At 54.0% G+C, this 23,945-nt stretch overlaps 1 protein-coding gene across 4 annotated transcripts in view; it reads left to right on the forward strand.

Moving 5' to 3' along the window:
• Positions 1-23,945, forward strand: part of PLEKHH1 (pleckstrin homology, MyTH4 and FERM domain containing H1) — a 50,203-nt gene that overhangs the window by 15,136 nt on the left and 11,122 nt on the right. For 3 of the 4 annotated variants that reach the window (XM_046007887.1, XM_046007889.1, XM_046007888.1), the window contains exons 3-18: positions 6,569-6,631; positions 7,482-7,631; positions 9,867-9,950; positions 11,620-11,701; positions 11,801-12,561; positions 15,632-15,710; positions 16,328-16,419; positions 17,927-18,077; positions 18,294-18,436; positions 19,309-19,419; positions 20,334-20,420; positions 20,755-20,916; positions 21,817-21,897; positions 22,247-22,429; positions 22,803-22,911; positions 23,707-23,819. In XM_046007887.1, coding sequence (XP_045863843.1) covers positions 6,569-6,631; positions 7,482-7,631; positions 9,867-9,950; positions 11,620-11,701; positions 11,801-12,561; positions 15,632-15,710; positions 16,328-16,419; positions 17,927-18,077; positions 18,294-18,436; positions 19,309-19,419; positions 20,334-20,420; positions 20,755-20,916; positions 21,817-21,897; positions 22,247-22,429; positions 22,803-22,911; positions 23,707-23,819 — 2,451 coding nt within the window. The remainder of the gene's footprint in view (positions 1-6,568; positions 6,632-7,481; positions 7,632-9,866; positions 9,951-11,619; positions 11,702-11,800; positions 12,562-15,631; positions 15,711-16,327; positions 16,420-17,926; positions 18,078-18,293; positions 18,437-19,308; positions 19,420-20,333; positions 20,421-20,754; positions 20,917-21,816; positions 21,898-22,246; positions 22,430-22,802; positions 22,912-23,706; positions 23,820-23,945) is intronic. The other variant, XM_046007890.1, reaches the window with a different exon arrangement.

The raw sequence follows: 23,945 nt of genomic DNA on the forward strand, positions 1-23,945 counted from the left end.
GTTTATTTATTTGACAGATAGAGATCACAAGTAGGCAGAGAGGCAGGCAGAGAGAGAGGGGGAAGCAGGCTCCCCGCTGAGCAGAGAGCCCAATGTGGGGCTCGATCCCAGGACCCTGAGATCATGACCTGAGCCGAAGGCAGCGGCTTAACCCACTGAGCCACCCAGGCGCCCCGGAATCTCCATTTTTATGTGACATACGAGATCTGGATGTGATCTAACGGTGGCTAACGGCGCCGTAGACTCTGGAGCCAGTCCTCCCGAGTTTGAACCCTGGCTCTGCCTCTCCGCCACGTGGCCTGTTAGCGAGGTTCCCCAGCCCAACGGCATCTGTTTCTGATCTGTACAGCGGGCTCATAGTAGTACGTGCTCCTTCCCAGTGGGATGAACATTCAGTGAGTCGACACGTGTGGAGTGCTTAAGCCAGGGCCAGACACACAGCCAGTGGCCCTGTGGAGTTCTCTGTGTGTCAGCTACATGCCCCTAACACGCGAGGTCTTGCAATATGCCCCAGAGGCGAGAGTTGGCAGCCTCAAGCTTGAAGCCATTCTTGCTATAGGTGGATGATTCGTGGGATGGCTGTATAATTTATCGTCTAACCCAGGACGCTCCGTAAAGAGAAAAGAAGGTCCTGGTAGTAATTATCGTGGGACAACAGGGGAACCCCAGACCGTGCCAGGCAAACGGGTCTCCCTGGTCCTCCGCATCATCTCTGTCTCTGAAAAACCAGCAAGTAACTGACTGTCAACTTCACCATAAGGGCCACGTTGTGCACCTGAGCTCTATGCGAGGCACCTCATGGTCATCTTCCCGGCAACCCTAGGCGGTGGAGACTCATTACCCTTTTTTCCCTGGCGAGGAAACTGAGGCACAGAGCAGTTCAGGAACTTACGTAAAGCCACACTGTGGCAGAGCCAGTCAGGTTCAAGCCTGAGTGCTTCCCTGTGCCCGTCTCTCCAGTGGGGGCAGCGCGGCAGTAAGAATGCGGAGCCCCCATTTCACAGAACAGCTGAGCCCCAGCAGGTGCAGCGCTCAGCTCAGAACACCGTTCAGCTTACGGGGCCATGCTGGGAGCTCCCGAGAGGGCCCACTGCTGCCGCTGCCCGGGCGCTGCCGTGTCACAGCGTCATGCGTGCACAAGTGTAGGAGCTGCAGACGCAGGGATCGAGCACCAGGTTGGCGCCCAGTGCGTGTTGTCAGGTCACTGCGGCCAGTTCCAGGGCCACTGATTTATGAGCCTCGTGTGCCGGTCACAGCTGGTGAGAGCGGAGCTGCCTCAGAGTCACCTGCCTGAACCCGACGCCTCCTGGGCCGGCGCGTCACCCCAGGCCCACAGACAGCTGAGGACATGGCTCTAGGGAACCCGCTGAGAGGAGAAACAGAGCCCAGAGCAGGGGTGGCCCCGGATGCAGTGTAAGGAGCAGTCTGCCCTCGTGAGAATTATTGATGCTGGTGTTAAATGAAGTTCGAGGGGCGCCTGGGTGGCTCAGTGGGTTAAGCCTCTGCCTTCGGCTCAGGTCATGATCCCAGGGTCCTGGGATCGAGTCCCGCATCGGGGTCTCTGCTTAGCGGGGAGCCTGCTTCCTCCTCTCTCTCTGCCTGCCTCTCTGCCTGCTTGTGATCTCTGTCTGTCAAATAAATAAATAAAATCTTTTTAAAAAAATTAAGAAATAAATAATAAATGAAGTTCGAAAACTCTAGAAATGCCATTGGGGGCACAGACACACCTGGAGTACTCCCGGGCCGTGGAGGAAATGCACGTTCATCACAACAGAGGGAGAGATGGTGTTAAAAATACTCTTCAAACTGGGGCGCCTGGGTGGCTCAGTGGGTTGAGGCCTCTGCCTTCGGCTCGGGTCATGGTCCCAGGGTCCTGGGATGGAGCCCCGCATCGGGCTCTCTGCTCTGCAGAGAGCCTGCTTCCGCCTCTCTCTCTGCCTGCCTCTCTGTCTGTCAAATAAATAAATAAAATCTTTAAAAAAAAAAATACTCTTCAAACAAGGATGGCAGGATGTTGGTAATCGTTGGACAGTAGTGAGGGATACATGGATGGTCGTTACACTCTTCTCTTAAAAACATTCCAGATGAAAAAACAAAACAAAACAAAAAAAAACGTTCCAGATGTTCAAAATGTTTTCGGTGTTCAGAAATTAGTTTTAGAGGAAAAAAAAAAAATACTCCAGCATAAAGGCAAATACAAAATGCTTTGAGTTTTGAGTGTCCCTGCCGGGAAGAAAAGAACAGCTATAGGGTTGGTAGGAATATGGGGACCCTGCGGCTGCCTGCCGCTGGGAGAAGACCCCAGGCTCTGTGGAAGGTGCCTTCCATTGCATTTGCTTCAGTGATAGCGTACTTTGTTATTTTTTTAATTAACGTATGACGTTCTATTTGTTCTAGAGGTATAGGTCTGTGATTCATCAGTCTTACATAATACCTTGTATCATATAATTACAACACATACCCTCCCCAGTGTCCATCACTCAGTTACCCCTTCTCTCTACCCCCGCTCCCCGCTAGCAACCCTCAGTTTGTTTCCCATGATTAAGAGTCTCTTATGGTTTGTCTCCCTCTTTGATTTCATCTTGTTTTATTTTTTCCTCTCTTCCCCTATGATCCTCTGCCTTGTTTCTTAAATCCCAAATAGGAGTGAGATCATATGATAATTATCTTTTTCTGATTGACTGACTTCACGTAACATAATACCCTCTAGTTCCATCGACGTTATTGCACATGGCAAGATTTTATTTTTTGATAGCTGTGTATTATTCCTGCGTGTGTGCGTCTAACCTTTATCCATTCATCTGTTGATGGATATCTGGGCTCTTTCCATAGTTTGGCTATTGTGGACACTGCTAGATAGTGTACTTTAAAAGGATGTCTAGGGGCGCCTGGGTGGCTCAGTGGGTTAAAGCCTCTGCCTTCGGCTCAGGTCATGATCCCAGGGTCCTGGGATCGAGCCCCGCATCGGGCTCTCTGCTCAGCAGGGAGCCTGCTTCCTCCTCTCTCTCTGCCTGCCTCTCTGCTTGCTTGTAATTTCTGTCTGTCAAATAAATAAATAAATAAAAATCTTAAAAAAAAAAAAAAAAGGATGTCTAATAGTTTAATCTCAGTGGGGGAAAAAATGCTCACCGTGTTGTCAGTACCAGAGTGATTCCCAGCCCTCACCACTGTCATTGACTTCTCTTGGTCCAAGTGGAAATGCCCAGCGGGGCAGTAGAACTCAAATACAATTCTGTTCTTCACTCTACCTTGGTTTCTCCATCCATAGAATGTAAAGACAAGTTTTTCTATTAAAGGAGTTTGAAAATATCAGTGGTCTGATATTCAAGAAGGTTATGAATATGAGTGATCATTTCCTGTGGGAATCTTATGTCTTCTGAGCCACAGAGATGTTGCATCTGAATGGTCCCGCTGAAGGTTAATCTAGGGAAACTCGTCAGGAATCCAAAGCCTTCCTATTCAGTATTTCATTGTATTTGTATTTATTTTATTTTATTACTTAAGTAACCTTTATACCCAGCGTGGGGCTCAAACTCAGGACTCGAAGATCAAGAGTGAGATGCTGTCCCAGCTGAGCCAGCCAGCTCCGCCTCACTGTATTTGTATTCCTTTTTTTTTTTTTTAAGATTTTATTTATTTATTTGACAGAGATCACAAGTAGGCAGAGAGGCAGACAGAGAGAGAGGAAGGGAAGCAGGCTCCCTGCTGAGCAGAGAGTCCAATGCCGGGCTTGATCCTAGGACACTGGGATCATGACCTGAGCCGAAAGCAGAGGTTTAAACCCACTGAGCCACCCAGGCACCCCCCCATCACTGTATTCTTAAAAAATTAAATGCTTCTTCGGTGCCTGGGCAGTACATCAGTTAAGCATCCAACTCTTGGTTTCAGTTCAGGTCATGATCTCAGGGTCAGGAGATGCAGCCCCACAACAGGGTCTGTGCTGAGCACGGAGTCTGTTTGAGCTTCTCTCTCTCCCTCTCATTCTGCCCCTCCTGCTTGCGCACGTGCTCTCTCTCTCTCTCTCTCTCTCTCAAATAAGTAAGTCTTATTTAAGAAATGTAAGTGCTCCCAGCAGCTGTATTTAGAGATGTTTCTGAGCTGAGCCCAAACCCCAACTCTGACTAGCGTAAGCAAATGGAATTCATTTGGAGGGTCCTGAGGCAGCTCCAGGAACAGGAGGAATGAGCTAACAGCCGTGACTTGGTGAAGTTTGTGCATGATCTCCCATGCAGCCCCCCGGTTCTTGTCTCTGGTCTCTCAATCCCAGATATCAGATTCCTGGGGACAGAGAACCTGATTGGCCCAGTCAGGTCTGGTGCCTAAGGGGGACACGTTACATAGTACTAACCTGGTCCCCGGGGGCCACCGCTGTGTGTCAGCCTACACCCCTCTCCAGCTCCACAGAATTCTTGTTGCTCTGGGAAGCCAGCCCTATCCCCATAGTACCAGCCGATGCTAAGCTCTTATCTCCCCTGTACCTGTTTGAAGGTCAGGGAATTCTGTAGCAGGCTCCACGGCTGTTTGACTTGGGGAAGGCCATCTGGCTCTAACTGATGCCTGCGTCTGGCTGGCACCACCCCACCCTCTCAGGCTTGAGTCCAGAGGCTCGATCGTGATGATGAAACCTGGGAGAGGAAGGTGAGAAGAGCTGCAGGCAGCCTTGGCCTGAACACATGAGTGCCCCTCAGCAGTGGTCCTGTCTGCTGGGAGCCCAAGGGGCATTTTTGCCCCATGGGTTGTAAATCTTGTGTTTTCCCAGGGATCCTCGGATCCTTTCATAGGAAATGTGTGCTGAAAGCATCTGTATTTCCCCAGCCCCGAGAAGGAGGAAAAAGTGGGTGAGGAAAGGCTGGCCTGAGAAAAGAGCTGCCCCAGGTTCTCTGGCGTTCCCTCCTCCCAGGAAACCCTTCTTTCACTGCCCAGCACCAGGCTGGGGGGCTCCTTCTCCTGCGTCCTTGAATCAAGAAGGGAAGGCAGAATTGCAGTTGAGCAGATAAGAGATGGGGAAAGAAAGAAGGGATTCAGGGACGCCTGGGTGGCTCATTTGGTTAAGCGGCTGCCTTTCGGCTCAGGTCATGATCCCAGCGTCCTGGAGTCGAGTCCCACATCAGGCTCCTTGCTTGCCGTGGAGCCTGCTTCTCCCTCTGCCTCTGCCTGCCACTCTGTCTGCCTGTGCTCACTCGCGCTTTCTCTCCCTCTCTCTCTCTGACGAGTAAATAAGTAAAATCTTTAAAAAAAAAAAAAAAAAAAGAAGGGATTCAGTTGCTGGTAAGTTTCAAACCAGGGTCCAGGCCAAAGAGAGAAGGTTGAGTAGCGGGAGCAAAGGCCCGATCTGCAGAGATGAGGTGGGTGAGGCTGGACGGGAGCTGGGAAGGGGAGACTCGTCCAGCCTCATGGAGGACAAGACTGGGCCATTCTGCCCCTGGTGTATGTATAATGTCCCCCTGGGGCAAGGCAGGGTAGGGCTGGGAGCTGGTGACTGACCGGGCTGTGGCACGTGGAAGCAGGTGGCTCTTGACAGGAGAGTTGGACATGTGACTGCCTCGGTGTGGTGATGTCCACGGGGCAGCGTGTGGCCAGCCTGGCCCTGACCCCGGGAGGATGGGAGCTGTGGTCCAGCCCACTCTTCACCGGGAGCTTGTGAAGCTGCGGGGGTGTCGTGTGGGCTTGCGAGCATTGCCTTAGCCTTTAGCTTAGAGCTGGTCCCTCAGGAGCCTCCGTGGGTAAGAATACTCGTCCCTTAGCTTGGCCACTTTGTGTAAAATTCCAGAATTGCCGAGCTCCTCAGGCCTCAATGACACATCTCTACTGGTAGCGAGATAGAATTTTTTTTTAAAGATTTTATTTATTTATTTGACAGAGATTGCAAGTAGGCAGAGAGAGAGAGAGAGGAGGAAGCAGGCTCCCTGCTGAGCAGAGAGCCTGATGCGGGGCTCGATCCAAGGACCCTGGGATCATGACCTGAGCCGAAGGCAGAGGCTTCACCCACTGAGCCACCAGGCGCCCCTCGAGATAGAATTTTTAAAAACGTGCCCTGAATGTCTCTGTTTAAGATTAAAGAAATCAAAGAAGTTGATGCCTGTTGATGCCATTTATAGTCAGAGATGTCCTTGATAAGGGATTAATATTTGTCCCCAGGAACATTCTCTTACTGCAGGCGTGGCGACTCACGTGGGAGCGTGTTTTGTGCCAGGCACGTGGCGAGCAGTGGCAGGGCCCTGCCTGGGACCCAGTGCTGGTGAGACTGAGGGCTGAGGGTAGTGTTGCCTCATGAAGAACGTTCCTGCTACCCACCTGGGTACCACGCATGGGAGACAGAGCTAGGCTTCTGCTCGCTCAGCAGAGAGGACAGCAGCTCTAGGCTCTTCACCAGCCCTCTACAGTTGGAATATGGGAGCAGAGGGTTGCCATGAAGATCTTTGCCCTGAGACCCTTGTGCTGCCCTTGAGCTGAGCAGTTTAAACCTGGCCCGTGTGGAGCGTCTACACAATTTGCTCACTTTGCCCTGAATCCACGGCCATGGTGGGGACACTGCACCGATATTTGTCCTTCCTCTCTGGTCGAGCAGATGCAGGAGCTGGAACAGAGGCTGCTGGAGGCAGAGCAGAGGGCAGAGAATGCCGAGACCCAGGTAACCGGGGCGGGGGACGGGCGGGACTGTGCCGCAGAAACGGCTGTTGGCCTTCCTTGATCCTTCCCAGGGACACACACACACATACTTGTCACCCTCACCAGCTCCTCATGGGGACAAGGAAAACCAGCAGTCACGTGTCCATTCTTCTGAACAGATAATTCAGGTGCCTGGAGCGCTCTTTGGGCATGGAGTCTTTGGTTAAGGGTTAGTGCGAGAGCAGGTGGCTGGGTTAGTCCACATAGGCCAAGTTATGCTAAGAACGGGTCTCAGTAGTTTATCCCATCCAGTTCTCTGTCGTGGTGCGTCCCCATCCAGAGTTAGCTGGGGATTCTGCTTCCCATGAGGACTTGGGGGTCGAGGCTGACGGAGCTCTCCGTCTTCCGCCTGGACCCTCTGGAATAGGCCGCCTCCTTGGTTCCCATGGCAGGGAGAGAGCTCTTAAATACCTCAGTCCAGAAATGATGAGTCACTCCACTCGGACCCATGGGCTGGAGGGAATTCCATGGCCATCTAACCACAAGGGGGCTGGGGCAGGGTGAGAAGCACGGGGACTTTCAGTGAGCAGCAGCCAGCTTGGCCACAGTGAGCTCGAAGCAGTTTGTCCTGCCCAGCTTGTCCCTGTTGAGACCCCCAGAGTGACATGGCCAAGTACCCAATGGTTTCTTCCTCACATCCTTAGTTTGCCCACGTGAGGCTTACTAAATGGTCCCGGAGTTAACTGGTCCCCCTTTTGTTATGAGGGCTCTGCCTGGGACTCAGGGACTGGGGCATTAGGGAGGGTCCCAGGGCAGGTTAGTGGCCATTTCACACACACATGCCAACCCTGCGTGACGATGGTACTTTGAAGGTGGGTGTGATGGAGGAGAAGGTGAAACTGTCCAATCTGAAGAACGTGGACACGGCGGGCAGCCTGCACCGGAAGTACCAGGACCTGCTGAAAGCCATGCGGGGCAAAGATGAGCTCATCGGCCAGCTGGAGGCGCAGCTGGAGAAGCAGGTAAGGGCCCCACTCAGTACCATTGCCCCCTGCAACGGAACAGGGCCCCTCTGCTGGTGGGGGCCCCTCCCTCATGTGACTGTTCTTTCACGTGGAGATTGAACTGTTAGAAGCCAGGCAGGGGATATAGTGGGGAGAGGACCATGGAGGCAGACTGATCTGGGTTTGACACCTCCCACCCCACCCCCCGCCCTGCCCACGAGCACCTGCTGCTCTCTGGCTGTGGGCAGGTAAGTCACGGATTCCCATTTACACAGCTGTAAGCTAAGGGTCATCATACACCCTGGGACTGTCCAGAGAGTGAACTCAGGTAATCTGTGTATAGTATCAGCCATGAGGTTGGGTTTGGTAAGGAGAGCTCGTCCTTCTCCACCCTGGCCTTGGGCCCTGCCTGCATAGTATCAGAGCAGCACAGAGCTGGACCGTGAGCCTCGGTCAGCTGGTTGGCCAGAGTTTCTCAGTGAACCTGAGTAGGCATACTCGGGTGCCCAGACATGGGTACCCAGGAGAGGCCATGCCTAGCATTCCAGGTTCGTTAGCCACTTTGCTCTGGAAAGGGTTTCTGAAACATCACTCTGCCAGTTCCCTGTGCCCAGCCTCCTCCCCTTTACAATCCCATTAACTTCTCCCCACAGCAGCTGTCCCTTCCTTCTGTCCTCGGCCTCACCTTCCCACTTGGCACCAGAGCACCATCATTTCCCGTAAACCACCTCAGTGTGGCCAGATGACTGCTAATTTTCTGTGAGAATTCTCCATGAGGTGCCAGCTGGTCCTGGGAGTATCTCCCCACCATCATGGGCAAACTTGTAATCATTCATCACCAGTCACTGAACGTATCCATGGTGTGATGGGCCTTTGTATACTCTGGGGCACCCAGCGTGTGTTCCTGAGAAGTCGTGGGGAAATACAATGTCGACCCGTGAAATAGTTATTCATTGACTTTGGAGGTACCTCCTTTTTCGAGTGCTTCATAGACGTGGTCACATCTGGGGATTCGTGGGCAAAATGATTCCCGCTAAAGCCTAGATCAGAAAAAAATTGTTTTCCAATAATAAAAGGTCAGAATAGAAAGAATGCTGTTCTACAAGTCAGTAGACCTAGCCTTAGTCCCAGCTGTGCTCCCTACGCTGATAGAGGCAAGCCACATCACCCTCTGGGCCTCCGTTATACAGAGGGTATCAGACGCGGGCAGGGGTTGGCAGACCTGTTCTGCAAAGGGCCAGGGAGTACATACTTTGGGCTTTGCAGGCTATGTGGCCTCTGTTGAAACTCTTCAGTTCTTCCATTGTACGAGGAAGGTAGCCCTAGACAATACTTAAGTAATAGGCATGTCTGTGGCTCTGTTCCTGTACAACTTTATTTATAAAAACAGGTGGGGCAGGGGGAGAGGAACCAGGTGGAAGGCTGGATGGTGGCCAGTTTGCAGAGCCCTTCAGCTGGTTAACCTTAAGGTCCTTCCAGTGTTCCCTGTGAACATTTCTTGTGTATCAAAGGACAGCATTCCATTTTCCTTTTGTTTATTTAGCCCAGCCTGGATTTGTGGACTCCAAGGTTATGTCCAGTTGTGAGTTTTTTGCTTGATCAAATAATATTGCAACTAACGATTCCTAAGCCGTGGGTTTGTCGGGTCAGCGGTCTATACATTTAAAACGTTGACAGATGTTATCAAATTGCTGCCCAAAAAGGCTTTGCCAATTTCTAGAACAGTGGTTGTTTTCCAACAGCCCTGATAATTTGGGATAACATCAAACTTCTAAATTGCGTTAGTCCGATAGAAGAAACGATGTCTGATTTTTTGTGCATTTTTAAAATTATAGTTGGGTTGAACTGCTTTTCATGGGTTTCTCTTTCCCTTTATTTCTCTGTTGACTTCTTGTTCGTATTCTTTTCACATGTATTTATTTCAAATTCGCCCTCTTTGTGTAAGCTGTCTGTGTTGTAAATCATCCCCCAGTTGGTTTTTGATTTTAGGGGAACTTTTGTTTGTCATATAGTAATTTATGGTGACGGTATAGATTTGATCGTCTTTTTCTTCATGGCTTCAGGGTATGGATCACGCTGAGGAAGCCTTTTTCCACTTTCAGAATATTTTTTAAATTCCTAAGTGAATCTCTTTTTTTCTGCTGCCCCTCCCCCCCTCCACCTGCTAGATAGTCCTTCTCAGGGTTCCCTGCCTCCAGTCATTCACTCCACTGGTGACCGCTCTGATGCACTGAGTCCCTCCCTTTCTTGCAGAAGCAGATGAGAGCTGAAGAAGCAAAAGTTGTCCAGGAAAAAGCTGCGAAGATCAAAGAATGGGTGACTCTGAAGTTAGGAGAGGTGAGTGGAAAACTCATCTCAGGAAGCCTGGAGTGGACATGCGCGGGGAGGGGGGTCCCCTCCATGCCCCAGCGTTTTTCTGCCTCCTGTCTGTGGGGACTTGACTGACCTTCCTTGTATTAACCGTCTGTCCTTCACTCGGCTTAAACACTGAGACTCGCTTCACTTTTCCATTCCTCCTGTCGCCATTGGGTTTCCCCAGAGCTCCTTTTTTTTTTTTTTTTTTAAAGATTTTATTTATTTATTTGACAGAGAGAGATCACAAGTAGACAGAGAGGCAGGCAGAGAGAGAGAGAGGGAAGCAGGCTCGCTGCTGAGCAGAGAGCCCGATGCGGGACTCGATCCCAGGACCCTGAGATCATGACCCAAGCCGAAGGCAGCGGCTTAACCCACTGAGCCACCCAGGCGCCCCTTCCCCAGAGCTCCTGATCGGCTTTGTTTGCCCCACAGAGGACACACACCCTGCGTCTACCCTCCCCGCTGCATCTCTGCCCTCTCTGTTCTTCGCAACTGGTCTCTGTGCTGTTGGCCAAATATACGTGTCATTGCCCGTATTCCCCATTTTCAATGTACAGTTCAGTGGCATTAAGCACATTCACACTGTCATGCAGCTACCGCCACCATCTGTTTCCGGAACTTCCGTCACCCCAAACAGCAGCTCTGTGCCCAGGCGTCACTAAGTCCCCGATTTCTCGTCCCCCGACAGCCCTGTCCTGTCTCCACCTTTAGTTCAAGGCTCACTGCCGCTCACTTAGGGAAGCCTGGGGCTAGAAGCTGCTGTGCTCCCAGCAAAAAGAAACAAAAACCAACCTCTTTCCAACCCAGAGGGCAAGGAATTGAAGTTTGGGAAAGGGCAAACACCAGCTTCTCTTCCTCTGTCCCAACAAAGTAGTCATGCCTGCAGCGGGTACTGGTGGTTTTGCCTCCCCATCTCCTGTCACCTGCCAGACTACTAGTTCTTGGGGTGCAGAGCTGATACCTGGTTTGCCTCCATATTGCTGAAAGGTGCTCAAAAAACTGGGTTGGATTTCAGTCGGAAGACAATGCAGCAACCGTGCACAAGGGTCTCGTAGACAGTGTGTCAAGTAAAGGAAGCCAGACCCAGAAGTATATACTGTATAAGTACACTTATACCAAAAGGGGCACAGCTGAGCCGATGTGTGCAGGGGTGCGGGCCTGGATGATAAAGCCTGGAAAGCAAGGAAGTGAGTCTGGTACACTTAGTGGTGGCCTTCCAGGGGAGGGAGAAGCGTGTGACTGGGAAGGGGCGAGTCTGGGGTTGTAGACCCTGCCGGCCAATTCCTTTCTTGACCTGGGCGGTGGTCATATGAGTGTTCACTGCAGAGTTATTTGCTAAGCTCTTCCTTGATGTGGTCTGCAGATTTCTGGGCACGTATTCCACTTTACAGTTCTTTTTTTAAAAAAATGGTATTTTAGAACAGAAGGTTCAGGGGCTGCCAAATGGAATTCTATCCCAACCGAAACTGGTTAGCACAAAGGAAAGGGGGTAGGTCAGGGCTCCCTGGGAGGGTCAACCCTGGATTGCTGGGGCACCAAGTGTTCTTTTTCAAAGATTTGATCTTTGAAAAGGATTTTAATCTTATTTTGAATTATATGCCTGAACCTGTTGGCTAAGTCTTCTTAAATCTTTATTTTTCTTTTTGCCCAGCTTGAGATGGAGAATCAGCACCTGAAGAGCAGTAATCAGCACCTGGCAGAGCAGGTGGGAGCCCTCCAGGATGCTCTAGAAGGTACGCGGGACAGGCTGTGTGTGTGTGTGTGTGTGTGTGTGTCTCTCCACTGAATGGAGGGAGCTCTCACTATGCACTGTGTTTTCCCCCCAACCACAGCTCTGCAGATGGCACCTTCAGGGAAGCTGCTGGTGGTCCCCCAGGAAACCCCAGAGCAGGATTCTGACGCTTCGGGGCCAGGGACACAGCTGAAAGGGCAGGACAGGGGTCCCCAGGACCAGGATGCCCTGAAGGCAGCTCTGCCTGCACCTTCCCCAGGTGCTCTGCCAAGAAGGGACTCTGGTCCTAAAGCAGGAATTTCCCTGGAAGATTCTAGTTCCATCGTGGTCCATCCTGGGGAAATAGCCAAGGCCAAGACCCTTCCACCTTATCTGGGAAGAGAGAGCTCTCCCCGCCGGCTGTGCATGAAGCCTCGCACCCACAGACATGGTTCCGCCTCCTGGGGGGAGGGCCTGGTCACTGCTCAGGCAGGGACGCTCCCTGGGACAAAGAACTCTGCCAGGGAAGGAAGCCCGGGCTGCAGCCTGACCCTACCAAAGGCACGGGTCCCCAGCACCCCCCGGGACAGCATCCAGCTGGCCAAGCGGCACCACAGCCAGCCCCAGGTGGGCCCCGGGTGCTTCAACCATGTGGTGAGCATCGAGATTGGGACCCTCTCAGCCCTCCACCCCTCCAGGCTTCCTGAGGCAGAGGCCCGAGCTGAGCTCCAGGAGGAACCGGAGAATATGGAGATGGGGGAGCCACCCCCAGGAGGGAAGAAGGAGGGAAGAGAGAGCCCACAGGCCCCTGGAGCTGAGCTGGAGGAAGTGGATTTGGGCAACACGCCCCCCACGCCCCCCCTGCACCGGTTTCCATCCTGGGTAAGAGGCAGTTTGTTTGCGGGGCAGGGGGCAGGGGGCAGAGTGTGAGAGGAGGCTCCCAGCCTCGTTGCGACCAGCAGGGGCAGAGCCCGGACATGGAGAGGTTGCATGCAGGCCGGCTCTCCTTTTATGAGCCTTTCATGAGCATGTGCCCCTACCCAGCTGGGTGCTTGGTGCACATGTTCTCATCGAATCTCCTGGACTCTCTGCGGTGGTACAGCGCACTGGTGAGGAACCCAGGTCCCGAATCAAAGCACTAGGGTTGAACCGCTGACCCTGTGACTCTGAGATGTTACTAACCCTGTGAGCTTCAGTTCCCCATCTGTGACATGGGGATAACAGTACTTTATCGGGTTGCTGTGGGGACGGGCGTATGCGCAGGCAGGGGGCACCTGTTATCTGTGAGCCTTTGCTTCCTTCTTGTAATATTGGATGAAGGACGTGATGGCCGGTGGCATTGCCTCAGAGTCAGTGATATGGGATTGGGGACACCGAGGAAGCAAGACCAGCCATGCCTCAGTCTTCGCAGAGCCGGGTGATGGCTACATGAGATCATTCTTTATTCTCTTCATTCCACTTTTGTTTCTGTTTGGCATTTTCCGTGATAAACAGTTGAAATAAAAATGGGGAGTGGGTGGACGTGGATAAGGCTGCTGAGGTCAGTGTGGAGGGTGAGATGAGATTCGGGGTGTGGAGCGTGTAGCTCAGGGCCCGGCACGTGTGCAGGACCCCATGACTGCGCGGGCCGTGAGGTGCTGTCCCGTTACCCCACAGTTTTGCTCCCTTGCCCGTGGTCACGGAGCCCCTAGTGAGGAGCCGGGCTTTAAAGGTGGGCCCTGCTGCCTTCAGACCCGTCTCTAACCTTCTGGCTGCACTGCCTCTTGGGGGACATCCGAGAGCAGATGTCCTTTCTTCCTCGTGCTCAGACCCCCCGATGCTGCTGTGGTGGGAGATGTCTGAGTGTCTGGTTCCTGGCAGCATAAGGAGTGGGGATCCTGGGGACCCTACTTCAGGGCGACACTGCCTTTCATTTTCACTGCTGCCCGGAAGACCTGTCTTTCCAGCAACATCTTGCAGGTGCAGGCCATAAGAGAGCCCGATGGCCGGAGACACGGCCATGCCTGGGAGCGGGGTCAGGGCGGGGGGCTCGCAGGTCTCCCTGGCCGGTCTTTAGGTCTTAGGCTGCTGCCCTGTTCCTGAAGCTCTGGGGTAGCAGGAGCCACACGAGGCACGGCCTTCTGTAGAGCAAGGGTGAGGTGGGGGGCAGTGGGCAGAGAAGGAGCAGAGAGGCAGGCAGGGATGGAGAGGACGCTGGAAAGGAGGGAAGGGCCAGGCCGGGCCGGACCACCATCAGAGCCGTCCCTCTTCTCTTTCATTGTTGTCTTGTAACTACAAACACTCTAGAATCCTAAAGCAGAGGCGTGCAATGAGGGAGCTTTCGGGCGAGGGATGTGATGGGAGGCCTCAGCAGGTGGTACCAGAGAGAAGCGCTGCTCACTTCTGCCATCGGGCCAGAATGGAGCCGTCCTTCCACCGTGATGGCTCCGAGGGGTTCTTGTGTTCTGCTGCGTGTGGACCGAGGGGCAGGGAGAGAGACCCAGGGGAAAGGGAGTGAATAAATAGAGAAGATGCTTCTGATGACACTCTCCCCGGGGGACATCAGCTGAGCCGCGGGGGTGCAGGTGTGAAGGGGTCTTGGGTTTTTCCACAGGCCCTCCCTGCTCTCAGCGGGGCCGTGGGACCCCGCAGCCAGCCATGCCAGCTAAGGAGTTGTCTCCTGTTCACAGTACTCGTTGCAACTGGCCCCTAAAAAAACCCCAGTGGGTGCCCACCCTGTCTTCCCTGGTGGCACCCGCCGCGCAGGGACTGTCTGAGGGGGAATCAAGGCTGAGAACGGAGAGGAGGGAAGCAGATACACTGATCTGCCGATTCAGAGCCTCCAGAGCCCTTTTTTGGTTGATGAAATCATCCTCATGAGTTGGGCCGTGGATGATTCTTGTGAAACACTCCCACGTCTGTTTCACCTAAATCCCTCTGGCTTCGCTTGCATGTCCTCTGGGGGGTTAGAGGCCTGTCCCTGGTTGAATTCCGTGATCAGCACTAGCAGGAATAATCCCCTCCTGAGACCCCCTTCCTCACTGCCCTTCAATCTCTCACTTCCTACTCCGCTCAGCTTAGGGAAGGTCCCACCCAGCCCTCCCTCCCCTAAGTACCCAGAGCTGCTGCTCCCCTCTGGAGGACACCCCAGAAACACCCCACAGCCTTTCTGGCCCCAGCCCCCAGCCCTGCTCCCTCCCTGAGCCAGCCAGGCCTACTTTTCCTAGTCCTTCAGAATCTCCTGTCCCCTGAGGGGGTCTTTGTTTCACTTTTACCTTGAATGAAGAAAGAGATGGGGAAAGCACAGGCAGGGTCTCTGGGTTGTTTGATCAAAACCATTAGAAAAGCTCCCTAGGCTTGTGGGTCTGCTTCAGACCCAGGAATGCTGAGGGTTAAGGGAGGAGGGGTAAGGGAGAAGACAGGTCCACATGTCTTCTACAGCGGGGTTCAGGGTCCTGGGTGAGCTTAGGTGGCTTTGCAGGTGGAGCCTAACAGTGCACATCACGTTGTTACTGGAAAAAAACGTGTCCCAGTTTCCAAACACAGACTTAAAAAAGGGTCCCTTGTCATGGGGCTCCCTTTTCCTCATTATCAACACCCCAGCTTCAGGGGGTGAGAGCCTGAGACCCAGGGCCTCTAAAATGGGTACGATTCAGAGACACAGGTCAGTGACCCCCTCCTCTTGAACTTCCTGTGCCAAGGGAAGGGTGGAGGCAAGAGAAGGAATGAATATACCTGTTGGATGCCGATTATATTCCAGGTGTCCAATGTTCACTGACAGTTAAGTATTAGCCCCACTTTAGGACAGAGGAGAAGGAGGCTCAGGTGTAACCTGCTTAGGATTACCCCACCAGTAACTGGCCCAGGCCAGATGCGGACCTGCGTCCACAGACCATCCTTTTCCCTCCACGCTCAGGAGGGTCTGGGCTGGTCTCCGTGCTGGGCCCTGACCCTCTGGGACCTTCCATTCCAGGAGAGCCGGATCTACGCAGTGGCCATGGCTGGCATGCGGCTCTCCGATGCATCTCCCAGAACGAATGCCACCTGCTGCGGTGAGTCCCAAGTGCACTGCACGTGCTGGACAGGGTGGGCATGCAAGGGGGAGACTCTCAGCAACACCCGGGGCCAGGGTCTCCCAGCACCCCATCCCCTCCCCCAACAGGTGAGGTTCAATGAAATCACAGCCCGACTACCTCTGAGGCAAAAGGAAGCTGTACAGGTTTAGCTAGGGGCTTGCAGGGTGGGCGTGGCCTTGAACAAGACTGTAGCCAATTACAGAGCTGGAAGGGACCTCAGAGGCGGGGTCCTCCAGCTCAGCCTCCCACCTGCACGGGCTTCCCTTCTGTAGTGAGTGGCCGGTACTGGGGGTGGGAGAGCTCCCTAGTATCTTGATTTAGATGAACCTCCTGAAGGAACCGCATCCCTACCCTCTGGCTCCTGAGTCAGCCAGCCAGTTACTGAATTCCCCCGCGATGTGAGCTCCATGGCCTCACAGTTGGTAATGCACCTTTGCAAGAGTAGGACTGAAGGAGTCCTGGCCCCATCCTAAGGATAGCGAGCCCACCTGTTTCCTGGGGTGCTCTTTCAGGGAACTCTGCGTGGATCTGCCCAGGTCTCTGTCTGTTATGGCACCTGAGTTAATCTCCTCCCTCTTCCCCACCCCCTCCAGCTTCAAGCCCTCCTGCCCTTGCGTACCCTGGGCCTTTCTCTGGCCTTGTCTACAAGAATGTCACCGTGCCTGTCTACACTGCCCTGAAGGGGGTAAGAAGCTGCTGTCCGAGGTGGGGATGTTCCCTCCAGGAGGCCCCTTGTCTACATAGTGGCTCGAGTGAGGCTCTAGGGTCAGGCTTCTGCACACACAGGACTCTGGGCAGGGAGCTCAGCTACCATATAGTGTCATTTTATTTTTAGTATTTATTGGGCTTTTATTATAAAAAGTCTTAATTTGGATTTTCAAATTGAAAAATTTGAATCCATACGATCGTGAGCAAAGTGAAAAGTTAAATGTTAGACCTACCCCTGCTTCACCTGTCCTCCCCATCTTTTCCCATGTCTGTCCCAGAAGGACTCTGTCCAGAATACTTCATACATGTTCAAACATATTCCCACGTATACTCTCATAATATCTCTGCGTATTTTTCTTTGAATGTAGTTGGCACACAATATTACATTAGTTTCGTATCTATATTTTCTAGATATAACTGCACCATAATGTTTTCACACATATTTTTGTTTCCTTTTGTTTTGGTTTTTGAGGTCAAAACAGTTAACTTTGTAAAAAGTTTTTTAGAATAATCGAAAAGCCAAAAGTCACATTTTCTTTCACATTGCTTTTCCCCAATTTCTAATCCCGGGAGCAACTGTCATTCAGGGTTTGTGTTTATTCTGTGAGGCTCTCTGACAGATACCGTCTGTGTCCCTGTCTCTTGCGCACGCACACACGCACGCACGCACACACCCATGCGCGTGCATGCGGCGGGAATCATATCATACTTGTCCTTCCGCCCCTTGCTTGTTACACTACCATGAGTCAGATCTCCCGGGCACACCTCCGTGCACGGCTCTGCTTCCTCTTTCAGGGCCCTTGGTATGGATGCCCCATGACTACCTTAACCTGCCCCCCGCTGGTGGACAGTTTCGGTCATATCTCTGCTTTTCTCTGCAGTCAGTGTAGTGATGAACGTCATTGTGCAGACACACCTCTGTGCACTTAAGTATTAGGTATATGTATTTCCAGAAGACAGAGTTCTGGAGGGGAACTTTATGGTTGAATGATAGGCATATTATAAATTGTGGCAGGTAGCACCAAATTACCTTTTCAAAGCCTTTATCATGCTACAGAGTATCTTTTCCCCATGCTTTCAACAACGTGGAGGTAGTCGGTGGCTTCTTTTTTCCTTATCCCCACACACGTTTAAAGCTCCTATCGCGCGCCTGGCCCGTGTGGCATTCTGGCCTCCTAGTGGCAGGAGGAAGGGTTACAGCTGCTGGTGCTCAACTTAGATGGGACAGGTCCTTTGAGGACCACAGAGGATGACAGTGTGTGGGAGCGGGAGGCCTAAGGAGAAGCGTGGAGGTAAGGATGCGAGAGTAAGGTGGAGACGGGACAGTTGTCTGTCGAGTGCCCCAGCCAGGTGAGGGCACCCATGTGCCCCAGACAGGCTGTGTTGGCCACACCCTAGGTGCTGGGGCTAGGGGTACCAGCGCTGACGGTAAGGGCTGCATCTTGCAAGCTGAGCTGCAGCAGGGGAGGGCACCTGTCTTGCAGAGAGCCACGCAGATCAGCACCGTGCCTTTTATGGACGAATCCTCTGGGTCCGATGATGACTGCAGCTCTCAGGCCAGTTTCCGAATTTCAGTCCCCTGCTCTGAGTCCAGGAAGACCAGCGGACTGGGCAGCCCCCGGGCCATCAAGAGAGGTACAGAGGAGGGAGCAGGAGGGTGTGGGCAGCAAGCGGCCCATCACCTCCTTCCATGGGCGGGCTCATCGGGGCCCCCTGCTTGGTCCCTGCCCATGAGCCTCCGCTGCAGACTCGGAGAACCTGGGTCAGGGAGGAAGAAGGCTCCTGCAGCTCCCAGGCTGCATGACCTGGGGAGGTCTGGGGTCCAGGCCTTGACTTGTCCTTCCTTGGCAGGTGTCTCCATGTCCTCGCTGAGCTCTGAGGGGGACTACGCCATCCCCCCAGATGCCTACTCGCTGGACAGCGACTACTCCGAGCCAGAACACAAACTGCAGCGGACCTCCTCCTACTCTGCTGAGGGGCCGGGCCTGGCCGGGGTGCGCGGGGGGCATGGGCCTCCCCGGGCTGATGCAGGGCATGGGGGGAAGCAGGCCTCCGGCAAAGGCTGCCTGCCTGGAGCCCTCAGCCCAAGACAAGGGGTCCTGGGGAAAGGAAAAGGCAGGGGCAGGGGTCTGCAACAAGGGTGAGATGCTGGGGGTGTCGGCTTGGCGTCATAGACCCTGTGAGGAAGGAGAGGGCACCCAGCGAACTCCTCGTTGAACCAGGGGCAGCCATCGGGCTCTCCCACAGCGGCCCACTAGGCCCCAGGCATTTCCGTGTGTTCCAACCCTGGAATGCCAAAAGAGGACATGTAGGGGTTTTTAACTGAGTGCCATGCACCTTGCTCAGTGCTCTTTGTGCCTTGTCTCACGTGTCCTCACCGTCCTCTCAGGACGAGGAACCCATTTTCCAGATAAGAAGCCTGAGGCTCAGAGCCATGCTGCAGACCCACATTCCTCTTTCCCCAGCCGTCTGTCCCGGCCTGTCTCATGTGCTCCTTGTTCCCCAAACCTCACTCTCCCTTCCTGCTGCCTACAATGGCCTTCTCCTCCCTTGTCATGGCTTTGAAAGGAAGCTGACTTTTCCCGCCGAGGCCAGTTTGGATCTGGCTCTTCGGGAAGCCCTCCCTGGCCAGCCTCTCCCTCGTACAGTCCCTGAGGGGGCCACCTGGCTTTATTCTAGTTCTCTCTGAACGCTTAGCAGGGTACGGTGCCCTGAAAATACATCTAGTATGCATTCACAAAGGTGTCTTTAATTGACAACTCAACTGGGCCATTCTGGTTTGTGGGACATCTACAAACCCCAATTAATTCCCCCTTTCTGTCCACTCCTCTCCTCCCCCCGCCCCCGTGCCCTCTCACCCCTGCAGGAGTCCCTGGAGAAGTCGGGCTACCTGCTAAAAATGGGGAGCCGAGTGAAGACGTGGAAGAGGCGCTGGTTTGTCCTGAGACAGGGACAAATAATGTACTACAAGTCCCCGGTGAGACCCTCCTCCCCCAGGACAGTGGTCAGAAGGAGCCCAGGCCAAACTCGGAACTGTGTGGTGGGGGCTAGAAGAAGGGTTGGTGGGGCCTACGGCCAGAGGCCAGAGGTCTGGCAGGTGGGCACCTGGGTACCTGGGACTTTGAACCTCACATGGGACCGTGAGGCTGGTCCCTGGTTCTTGGAATGAAGTCAGGCACAGAGTAGTCAAGGCAGTTCTAGATGACCTGGCTCGGTGACTCCGTACTTCAGAAGCTGATTTCTTTTAATGCCTGGTCCTGTAAGAGAATTGTTCCCAAGCTGCCGTCACGTCATCTGGGTTGTTCTAACAGCCCATCACCTCCTGCACCTCCTTCCGGTACAGTTTGGAACGAGGGAGCCTTCGATGCTGAGATCTAGTTCGACAGGATCTCTTTGGGGAACCAACATGAATGTTTTACAGAAAGCAAAAGGGTCACATCTCTTGTGCGACTCCAGCCGATGTCCGTGGCTGCTGAGGATTCTGGGCCCGCGTCCCTCAGTGAGCGGGTGCACTCGGCAGTGAGGTGTGCGGGCGCACGGGGAAGGGGAGTGGTGATGTGTTTGCCACTGATTTGCCACACTTGGTATGGAGAATGTAGTAGAAAGAATTTCAAGGCTTTATAGCTCAGTAATAACGTGGTGGCTTCTGACCCAATTTTAAAGGCTCAAATCTATCCTTTTTGAGGCCTGGGTCATATGGGCCCCTGTGTCTCTAATCATTGCTCCATTTAGCTAGAACTGGGATCCAGAACAAGTTACCATCCTACCATAGCCCAGGAAGGCTTGGGAATCACTTTCTCCGTTGCCTTTGACCTGGAGTAAGACCTGAGGGAGAAGGATGTGCTCTGGGAAGGCTTCTAACCGTGTTCCTCCCCATTCCTGTCTTTACAGAGCGATGTCATCCGAAAACCGCAGGGTCAAGTGGAACTAAATTCCCGTTGCCAGATTGTTCGAGGGGAGGGTGCACAGACATTCCAGGTGGGCGGGTGGCTTAGATGAAGGGGTGTGGGTTTAGATAGGACTGGGGTAGAAACAAAGCTGGGGCAAAATGAACATGTGTGAGAGACATCACATCCACATTTGGATGTGACCCTTGTTTGTGAGTACTGGGAGGGAAGACGAGACCAAATATGCGAGACAGAGTTAAGGTAGCAGAGACAAGGTAAAGAGAACAGGGGAAAGAAGGGAGGGGGTCCAGAGTGGGAAGAAGGAAGGCCCAATGGGTTCAGGGATCTGTGCCACCTCAGAGCCCGGTCCCTGGCATGCCATCCCTCCTGGCATGCCTCCCTTCCCCCCAATCCCTCCTCCCCAGCTTATCTCTGAGAAGAAGACCTATTACCTGACGGCGGACTCACCAGGCCTGCTGGAGGAATGGATACGCGCGCTGCAGAGCCTGCTGAAGGTGCAGGCCGTGGGGCCTCCAGCCTTGCCTCGGGGTGGCTCCAAGCCCACTGTGAAGGGCTGGCTGACCAAGGTAGGGGCGGAGCTGGTGGGGCGGAGAGGCAGGGGAGCCAGGCGCCCGAGTGCAGCCCTCCTTGCCGCCCCTCAGCGGGACTTGGCTCACTGGGATTAGCGGGTGGGCCCCAGACACGGTCTGACCGCTCAGTGTCCGTGAGTGAACACTGAGATCAGGGCTGCGAGCACCACAGCTGTTGTCAAGATGGGAGGACCTAGTTTGAGGTCATTGGGGGTTGCTGCCACCCCCACCTGCGCCCGCCATGCCTCGGTATGAACAGTGGAAGCCGTGAGGCAGGCGAGGTAGGTGTGCGCACCCAGCGAGGTCCGATCCCAGGCCTGCCCTGGTGTTTGAGTTAGGACTCTTCTGGCTAGAAGGAGCAGAGAAGTACTTGTTAACCTCAAGAAAATGGAAGTTAACGAGGAAGAACATGAACTAGGCCAGAACGCCAGGAGAAGGCAAAGCCACGTGTGAGTGAGCTCGGTGCTCTTGGCTCGCTTTCTGCCTTGGCATTCCGTCTGTGCTCGGGTCAGTCTCCTCCGCCTGTCGTACACCTGCTGTGCCCTCGTGATTTACGTTTGCTGGGGACTTTAGCCTGCCAGCCATGGCCCTGCCTTCCCTCTCAGCATCCTTACGGCTGTGTCCGTATTCCTGGGACAGGACATCGGCTTGGCCTGGTTAGTCTTTTAAAGGTGTGTGGTGCCAGGATGGATGGGCTGTCACAGGGTACACACCATGGCCCTCTCCATGTGAAAGGGCCAGTCCTGTTAGTAGGGAGGCTGGGTGGCATCTCCACTAAGGACCAGAGTTAGACCGGAGGTTTTGAGATCTTCCTTCCTCTGGCTTCTCTTTGGCAGTCCTGGATTTACTTCTGGGATTACCTGGTTCTAATCACACGGTCTTAATTTCTTCTTATAGGTAAAACATGGCCATTCCAAGCTGGTCTGGTGTGCTCTTGTGGGGAGAACCTTCTACTACTATCGAAGTCATGAGGACAAGGTACTTCCTGGCTTCCTGACAGCACCCACTCTCTGCTTTCCCCAGACCACATTCCTGTGGCTCCATGTCCTGATGGAAAGACCCCAGCTTTTCCACCACACCACACAAGTACAAAGCTGGCTGGATCCCTCTTGCCTGTGGCCAGTGTGCATGGCCCACAGATTCTACCCATGGGGTCTATCTGTGCTTCTCCCTGCGAGCCTCAGCCAGGGAGCTGTAGTTAACCCCCCTCATTCTGGGACCCAGCCACATCCATGACTCCCAGCCCAGCAGAGCCTGAGGGTTCAGAGAGAGGAGACTGCCCGGCTCCCTGCTGGCTCTCCCATTCATGGAAGGCTTCCGTCCACAGCGACCCCTGGGCCATTTGCCTGTGCGGGACGCACGCATCGAGGAAGTAGATCGATCCTGTGACTCCGATGAGGACTATGAGGCTGGCGGAAGCAGGCGGTTGCTCTCCTCCCACTGCACCCTGGTGATCCACCCCCCAGAGCACAGCCCCACCTACCTCCTCATTGGCACCAAGCATGAAAAGGTAAGAGAGGGGGTTGAGCCTCCACCACCAAGCTCCAGCCTGTGATTCTCATCTTTCCGTCTTTCTTTCCCAGCCTCCTCAGATTCAAGTTTCTTTCCTTCCTGGGTATTTTGGCAACTAGCATTCCCTGATTGGCAATCCTGATTGGGAATTCCTTATAGCGAATTCCCTCCCAGTGACCACCATCTCTCCGCTGGGACCATGAGATAACACCTTAAGCTTAGAAACTTGGGTTCATGTTCACCTGATCCCAAGTCTTTCCTCTCAGAGAGGCCTTGACTTGTGCCAGCCAGACTAGCCCAACCTTACCCTGGGCTTGGCCCCTTCAAGAGAACTGCGGACCCTTGCCTCCATTCTTCCACTCCCCTTCTAGGACACGTGGCTGTACCACCTCACAGTGGCTGCAGGGGGCAGCAGCGCCACGGTTGGCACTGCCTATGAGCAACTCATTGGAAAACTGATGGATGGGGAGGGAGACCCAGGTAAGGCGGGGTGGCCATCCTGCGTGGGCTGGAGGGCGGTGGCTGGGTAATGGTTGGTCAGAAACCCACAGAAAGCATTTCTGTACCCCAAACCTGTTTTAAAACCATCTAAGCCACAGAAGAACATTCCCATCCAAGCTCCAGAGCCCCTGTTTCTGGTGAAGATACTGAGGTGACCCCACTGTGTCCGGGGGAATTGATTTGGGGGCAGACTTCCCAGTGACCCGGGTCAGTGTTTTACTTTCCTCACTGCGGCTTTGCCGGCTGGGCCGAGGGTCAAGGAAAGAAGGTAGCTGGTGAATCGATACAGTTTGTTAATCCATGAATGAAGCCTGCACTGGGATTAGACAAACCCAAGCCTGGGCGGAGGTCTTTGTTTCAATCCTGGTTCTCAGGACCCTGAGGAACTAACAGCGCCCACCACACACCCCTTCCCTGTTCCTTGGAGGCCTGTTGCCCTCAGGCTGAGGTGCGCTGTCCATCCTGACCCGGCCCTGCAGGGAGGGGCCTCCCCTGCACACACATGCTTGCACTCCTGTACCCAGCCCTTGTCGCCGCCCTGGGAGCGAAGCAGTAGCCACCTCTCCGGGAGCTGTGCTCATGCTGGATGCAGTGCCCAGCTGCGTGGCCCACACCCTGGGGCTCTAACCCCAGCACAACGCGTGCATCCAGACAGTCTGTCCCGGTCTTTCTCGAAGATCCGGGGGCTGGGCGGGGCGGGGGGTGATGGTGGTGCTGGTTCAGTTCCCGCCCCAACTGTAACTGCTGCTGCTCTTGGTGCTGTGCTTTGGGCAGACTCCCCTCTCTGGAGGCACCCCACGCTGTGTTACAGCAAGGATGGGCTGTACACCTCCCTCACCACCCTGCCATCCGAGGCCCTGCAGACCGAGGCGCTCAAGCTCTTCAAGGTAAACTGGGAATGGAGCGCAGGCCCACCAGCAGGCGGCGCCCTCGCCCTGGGCTCTCCCGGAGCAGTTTGCCCATGGCAGGGATCCTGGGGTGGAAGCCGTGGAGTTAGGGGGAGCTTACAGAGG

The sequence above is a fragment of the Meles meles genome, chromosome 6, assembly GCF_922984935.1.
Source record: "Meles meles chromosome 6, mMelMel3.1 paternal haplotype, whole genome shotgun sequence".
Lineage (NCBI taxonomy): Eukaryota > Metazoa > Chordata > Mammalia > Carnivora > Mustelidae > Meles > Meles meles.